The sequence below is a fragment of the Phycodurus eques genome, chromosome 1 (genome assembly GCF_024500275.1).
Source record: "Phycodurus eques isolate BA_2022a chromosome 1, UOR_Pequ_1.1, whole genome shotgun sequence".
Lineage (NCBI taxonomy): Eukaryota > Metazoa > Chordata > Actinopteri > Syngnathiformes > Syngnathidae > Phycodurus > Phycodurus eques.
Window position 1 is genome coordinate 37542136 of NC_084525.1, and position 7699 is coordinate 37549834.

Here is a 7699-nt window from a genome sequence, read left to right on the forward strand (position 1 = left end):
TTTCCAATCAGAAACCTCCAAATTCATCCCGAATAATTGACATGAACACTTGACGACAGCACCGTTGCAGTCCATACACAGAGACAATTGGGGCGGTTTATATTGAATTCAAGGTTGAATTAAAGGTGAATTAAAGGCGTGTATATATGTGTGTGCGTGTGTGTGTTTGTGTGTAGAGAGAGAAAGAGAGAGAGATTAATTTTCACATTTGAGTGAATTGACAATAAAATATTCACTTGTGCCCCCTAAACGCTTTTCAATGAGCCTCACAAAGAAACGTGACTTTAATTTTGCTGTCGTTTTGTTTTTCCACAAATAAATTATATCGCAGTTGATCCATTTAAAATATATACATACACTGACTGACGACCACATTAGGCACATCTTTACAGTAATGAGATTTAAACCATATAATTTTGATTGATGCGATGAATTTTTTTTTTTTTAATCCAGTAATGTTTTTATTTTTGGTCTTGTAACTGCTGCGCATCATGTCGTATTTTGGTTAGTATGAATTACCAGTACGATCTGAATTTAAAACCTCATAATAAACATAGTACACGTGTTAAATTCTCCCACATTCGTTCAAAAATGATAATTATTATTTTGTTAATGTATTTTTGTTAATAACAGTTTTTTTTAATTATTATTATTGGATCGTGTGCATGGTGAAGCGAATGGTACGTGCAGTGCGGGGTATTCTTTTCCAATTGGACACACAACAAAAAAAAGGGATTCACTTTTGTTTCCTACTATACTATATAATAGGCTTACTGATTTACAGGCGCAAAGCCCATTGGAGCAAATAAGCGACTGAAACACTGAGAAGTCTGCGATGAAATATCAATTATATTTCAAATGCAGTCGAGTAGCCCGCATAGAAACTCGCATGCAGCAAGTCCCTGTTTGTCATTACTGAAATCAATTAGAAACACAGAGCGGGCTTATTAAATTGCTGCTTTATAGGCAGAGCCCAAAACTAACTGCTTGAAATAATTAAAGGCGCCGGAAAAGCGGAGGGCCGTGAAGTGCATGGCGCTTCTCTGCTGCAGACACTTCTGCAGGCTTGTTAGCTCTTAATTACATCATCTCATCTCCACAATCATTTGTGTACGGACCACATTCCAATAGTGGAGATAATACCAATAATTCAGACCAGAGTCGACGATGCTGTAGCCTGTAGACTTAGCTCTGTTCTTTGCAATAAAAAAAAAAAAAACAAAAAAAAAAGTAATCATAATAATAATAATTTGGGTTTCTCTTACGGATAACGTTTCGCTTAAATAGATCATCGTATTGGAATAGTTAAGAGATATGAGAAGGTGGGGGGGGGCAGATGCTTTTAAAATTATACTATACTTACAGCACACACACACACACACACATAGTGTAGTCCAAATTATTCAAATGATTTTCCACTTTAAAGACGATGCTGATTTAATGGTTTTCTTACATGAAACAGGTGAATTCTGTGTGTTGCCGGGTTGAAGAAAATGCCGTTTTCCCAAAACATGTTCTAGTTTGGCATTACGGGACCAACTCGAACCTGAGGTCTCACGATATCTATTACAGTTTTCGTTCACACACAGTACTTGAGTGTGTTTTAATAACAAGGGAGGATATTTTCTAGTGCATTTACTGTACGGGAATCCATTATTGAAATGATATCCTATTATTGTGACGATATCTGTAATAGAGAAACGAATGCAAATTCCCGTCAAGTTGTATCTCGCACTCATTTCGAAGTGACATTTAAAAGCCTTTGTAATTGCACGTGTGCAAGTCGTGTTCTGAAATGAGCTCCCATCTTGCCGAGGATGCTGGCAACCTCGCGCTTCCTCTAATTGGTTCCGTCACGTTGGTCTCCCTTGTAATTTTGCGGCGCTATTGAAAACGTGTGCATCCCGCACAACGACGAGCGGCCTCAAGCATTATTTGGGCTTCCTCCGCAAACACGCCGCCAGACCACATCAACGCCGTGAGCCGCGTCAACTAAAATTAAATGCGGGGTGTGTGGGGGGGGGGGGGGGGGGGGGAATAAGTCCAGCGAGCTCGCCTCGCTCTCTCTCTCTCTCTCTCCTCTTTTCTTTCTTTCTTCTTTTGTTCATTTTTTTTTTAATTGTACATTTTTAATCCATACACGTGAACATATGAAAATCTTTGGCTTTTCTGAGTGTGCGATGTGCGGGAAGGAAAGATGAAGGGGCACATTTATGCATGTTGATGAGAGACGGGGTGTGGGGGGGGGGGGGGGTGAATTAAATATACTCGCGTACCACACGATAACTGCAGCGGCTATATAAACTTCGATGTCCGTGTCGCAGTAGTGCGCGTGCGCGTCTACTCGCTGTCCTCCTTCTCGTCCTGCACGGTGGTGGTCGAGTGGTTGTACAGTCCTTGGGCCATGAGCTGAAGCGCCAGGCCGTTCTTGTAGCCCGTGGCCTTTTTGATCTTGGCCCGCTTGTTCTGGAACCAGATTTTGATCTGGGACTCGTTCAGGTTGAGTTCCTGGGCCAGCGACTGTCTTCGCTGCTCCGTGATGTAGCGGTTGGCCTGGAACTCGGCTTTCAGTCTCTGCAGCTGCTCGGCCGTGAACGCCGTCCTGGGCCGCTTGTCCTCCTTGCTGCTCTTCTTCTTCTTCAGTTTGCGTGTCCTCGGCCCTGGTGTGGAAACAACAATGGCACGAACACGTAAATATCCACGTGTCGCCCGAGAGAGGCGCGGAAGCGGACGAGGACGAGGAGCTGACAGCGCGGGCGCCAACGTCAGATCTAAACTGCGCCCGTTGTTCCAGTCGAGCGCAAATATAAAAACGAGGCAAAGCGAGAGCTCGAGCTGCACTTCGTTACCTGCTGTAACAATTAATGACAGTCACATTTGGAATTCTCTTTTGAAATAAATCTGACCCCCCCCCCCCCCAAAAAAATGTATTTTAAATACAAATCACAATACCGTCAAACCACAAATGGCGAAAATTGAAGGGGGGGGGGATACAAAGCGTTAAACATATCACGAAAATGAAAAGTCTGTGTTAACAAAACACGCGAATATGTGATATGCAGTGATGGATGTAAACAGTGTGATTATTGGGTACAAGATAGCCACCTGTTTTGTTTTGTTTTGTTTGTTTTGAATGTCTCGGAATAAAACACTGCACGAACAGACAGACATCTTATATTAAACGAATGATGTAAATAAACTATTTGGTCTGATTTCTTTCAATGATTCAGTCAGCACAGCATCGCAACTAACTCAATTTGTGAAAATCTTTAAAAAAAATACATATTCGTGATTTTTAAATTTTGTGTGTGTGCGTGTGTGTCCTGTATTGATTTTTACAGCGTTGTGATTCTGCTCGAATATAATGACAACAATTGTCTATAAAACCAGTCGTCAAATAATTTCTATATATTGACTCCGCCGTGGCTCACACGAGTTAATTTTATTATTTAAAAAAAAAAAGGATGAACACTGCACACAAGGTCCAATGTTCCAACTTGCAAGAAAACGATAGTGAAAAGCTGTTTTTGTAATGTGTGAAATCCGAGCCGCGCCGCGTGTTGCATTAGCATTGAATCATGTTTCAATTTGCTTTAATATCCTACTGTTAATTTGATCGACTGTTGTGTTGCGATTGGCCGAGTTGGAGCAAGCTTGTGTCAGCACAGTACAGCGCGCCGGTGGGGTTTCAAAGCGTACAGTCCCGAATGGAGCGACGTGCTGTGCTTGGGGGGCTTTTAGCGCCTTACCAGATGAGGGCCGGTCCGAGTAGCGCGTGCAGTACACCCAGGCTGGCCACAGCATGCCGGGCTGCTCCTTCTGCGCCGGCTGCGACGCTCCGTTGCCGCCGTTCATCACCACGATCGCCGAGGGGCTGTCTGCGTATCTGCCGCCGCCGTTGCTCGCCGCTTCGGCTTGTTTGGCCGAGTTCTGCTTGGACGAGGGCGACGACGAGGACGACGAGGACGACGAGGACGAGGACGAGGACGGCGACGACGAGGCGCTGTCGCTGCTGCAGTTGGAGTCCAAGCAGAGGCTGCCGGCGTGCGGCCTCGCCGCCAGCGGGTTGATGTTTTCTCTGCCCGCCGTCTGGTTCCGCTCGCGGCAGCCCGGCTCCTTTTTGCAGCCGAAGTCTGGCCGCAGGATGTTGTCGATAAAAAAGTTGGTGGTTCTGTGAGCCTGCTGGGCGGCCTGGTGCGGGAGGATGATGGCGGGGGATGGCAGGTTGGGTGACAGGGACACGCTCTCGTCCTCGGTCGAGTCCCGGCCGCCGGTGGGCTCCTTTGGCTCTTCCATGGCTGCGGACGGTGACAAACGTCGGCCTCTCCGCGACACACTCCACTTGTTGCTCACCCGCCCCTTTGTTATCCAATTTAGTCGCGCCGCATGTAAAAACAAAGACACCTTTGGGGCCCGAGGGAAGCGATCGAACGACTTTTTAAAGCATTAGCCGCAACCACCGCATGCCTTCGCTTCATCAAAATGTTCCGAGAGATGGCATAGCGAGCGACGAAACACTGGCAACCTCGAGTATGTGCGGACTCTCCCAAAAAGCGTTGTCGTCCTTCTCCGGTTCCGGTCTGCCTCTTACAACCCAGCCGGGGCGCGAGGGCAAGTACGCGCGTGCGGCGGACCAATCGGATCGCGAGAGCCCGCCTGTCGCAACGCGCCTCGTCCAATCGCAGCGGAGGAGTCGAGCGAGCGCGGACACGCGCCTGCGTGCGAGCAAAGTCGCCAGCTCGAGGCGCACTTGCACTTCCACATACGCAGCGCACAAACAAAAACAAAGTCACTCGCTCAACTTTACACCTGGTCTGCGTGCATATGCCACCTGACAGCATTTCCATTCCACAAGTCCAGGAATGCTCAAGTTAGATAACCTCATTTCACAAATTATGCGCTTTTATTTCTCCCACCCGAGGCGAATAAGTCAAATTAAAAAAATAAATTAAAATAAAAAAAAAAAAAAAAAAAAGGCCAAAGGAAAATTGTAAGAGGAAAACTAACATTCAGGGGAAAAAATAGCAATACATATATAGGCCTACATACACACCAGAACATCTTATGAACACACGATGATCAAGTATTACAAATTTCATCATACGTGGAGCACAATGGTTCAAGAAATATCATATTGACACATTCACCATAAAGTTAAAGCTCAGTTTTAATATGCCATCACAGCAAAAGGGGACTATTTTTCATAAAAAAATCAAATTGAATTTAAATTTTCATCATCCTCGATGAGAAATACCAGGAGGAGGGTCAACGTAATATTTACAGACAGTGAAGCCCTAAAACAATATTCCTATAGCTTATATAATGGTCGTAACATGTCCGAGAAAAAGTTGCTTTCACGCTCTAATTGGCGATTTGGAATAATAACATTATTAATTATCAGACTAGCATGAGAGCGCGGACGTGTTGATGTTGAACGCAATGAAATCTTTATCCCACAGGCCGGAGTCGGAAGCCGTGGCTACTTAATTAAATTCAAATTAGGACAGTATCAGTATGCTGTTTAGCCGCAGCACCTTTTGTGCGCAAATGAGCACTCAGTCTGCTCTTATCTTGTGCCGCAAAGAGGGGCTGCATGAGAGGACCCGCAAAAGATAATTTATTGCTTTTAATTAGTCGTCATTCCGCCCGATCGGGCCGGTGTTCATCACCGGCAAAGGGCTGAATAAAAGCCCAGTGAAAAGCGCTGTCACCGGTCCCTGGCAGGGCCCTTAATCACAGTGAAGCAGGGGCCCACGTTACAAGCCGCGTCATTTCCAAGGTGCTGATAAAGCTGGTTGAATAATAGCCGGGGCCCTCGGAGACACCATTTACAGAAATGACTTTATTGACGGCTTCGCGTTGGTAATTCATTTTCGCTCTCGTGTATTGGGAGTCAGATTTGTCGCCGTAATAGGATGATAAATGCACGGACGGACTTCAGCCTCGCTTTTATTGAGTAGCCTATATACTACACGTACAACCCACACCCACGCGCACGGGGAGGGGAAGGCGCGTCATGGTCTTTGTCAAAGCAAATGCATGGCGGTGTACCTTTCTCTCTAATTAACAATCATGCTCCACTTTTATTTATTACCACCGCATCCAGTATATAACTTCAATATTCAACAGTACGCCAAGTGTTCTGTTGCAAGTCGTGTCATTGGCGTCGCTAAAAATATTCTTTTACTTCGTGTCCCCCAATACGTCACTGTGCATTAGTAATTCACCTCGAAGAGAGACGATATGGACATAGGGACATAAATTGACTTTATGTAAAAATACTCAAACGTTCAGTGTCAGTACAGTAGTTTAAATACTGGAGGGGAAAATACGATATATGTTTGTACTTGATTAAAATCAGAATAACAATTGTTATAGATACATTTTTAAAGAATACATAATCTAAATAGACTTGAAAACAATATATATATCCGTTACAGAGCTTTTGGACTTGAGACGTCCATATGCAACTGCAACTTTTACAGTCTCAAAAGCTACTATTTGTTTCACTTCCATTCAGAAATTTCGCGTGTGTGTGTGTGTGTGTGTGTGTATATCAGTTTTAAAAATGTGCAAATACACTAAAACCACATCACCAGATACATGTCTCAAGCTCTTAGACTCAGACGATCAAATAGTTGAGACGATCGCAATAGCTTGGTTCTTCTCTCCGACGGCTTGTGCTGACACCTAGCGGCGGAAGGCGGAAGTCGTGGAGCATTTTGGTTGTTTTCCGCTTGTTAGATTTAGTTTTGCTGTGTAAGATCGAATGGGGAATTGAATAGCGGCCCGCATGTAAAAATAAATAAAAATAAAATAAAATAAAATAAAAAGGAACTGGAAAAAGTAAATCAATAAAAATACGTTTACGTTGGGGAATTTTATTGGCCGACTGGTTAGCACATTTTCCTCGCAGTTCTGAGGGCCAGGGTTCAAATCCCGGCCTCGCCTGTGTGGAGTTTCCACGTTCTCCACGTGCCTGCGTGGGTTTTCTCCGGGCACTCCGGTTTCCTCCCACTTTCCAAAAAACATGCACGGTAGGTTAATTGAAGACTCTACATTGTCCGTAGGTGTGAATGTGAGTCCGAATTGTTGTTTGTTGATATGTGCCCTGCGACTGGCTGGCGACCAGTTCAGGGTGTACCACGCCTCTCGCCCACAGTCGCCTGGGATAGGCTCCGGCACACCCGCGACCCTCAGTGAGGAGAAGCGGTTCGGAAAATGAATGTATGAATGAATGAATTTCATAGAAATATTTGCAAGTCCTCTTCTGACATCTACTGTCAGAAGCGTAGAATGCATTTTGACTTGATTTTCAGGGTGCATACTAAGGCATCAGGAATGGCGTAAAAACTGTGCCAAAACAAATCATGCAAGTGACTCGCTGTGGTGACTCCTGACAGGGAAAGGTTGAAAGTCACTTCTTCGGTATGACGGTGTGAATCCTAATATCCATATATAGTATGAAGGGGTGAAACAAACCTGTCGAGACTCTACAGGTTTGTTTCTTACTCCATTCATTCCTGATGTTTAAATGTGCTGAATGATCCTTTAAGATTGTTTCCACGAGCATCCGGCATTTAATGATATGAGTAGTTATTGTTGATTTCCTTTTTCTTTTCTTGTATTTCCTTAATGCAAGGCTGTGATATTTGCACATTTTCTGTCACTTATAACAAAGGTAAAACACTGCGGCACG

General features: G+C 44.6%; 1 protein-coding gene across 1 annotated transcript; it reads right to left on the reverse strand.

Moving 5' to 3' along the window:
• Positions 1–2340: 2340 nt before the first annotated feature.
• Positions 2341–4296, reverse strand: en1b (engrailed homeobox 1b). Its single transcript, XM_061705791.1, has 2 exons — positions 3750–4296; positions 2341–2660 (listed from the first exon to the last, which is right to left on the reverse strand). Exons 1-2 carry the CDS (start codon positions 4294–4296, stop codon positions 2341–2343), a joined length of 867 nt encoding a protein of 288 aa, XP_061561775.1.
• Between the last annotated feature and the right edge of the window lie 3403 nt (positions 4297–7699).

Coding starts and splice junctions, on each gene's coding strand:
- en1b (XM_061705791.1), bottom strand. CDS start 4,296: ATGGAAGAGCCAAAGGAGCCCACCGGCGGCCGGGACTCGACCGAGGAC. Junction 2,661..3,749: donor CTCGGACCGGCCCTCATCTG/GTAAGGCGCTAA, acceptor TTTCCACACCAG/GGCCGAGGACACGCAAACTG.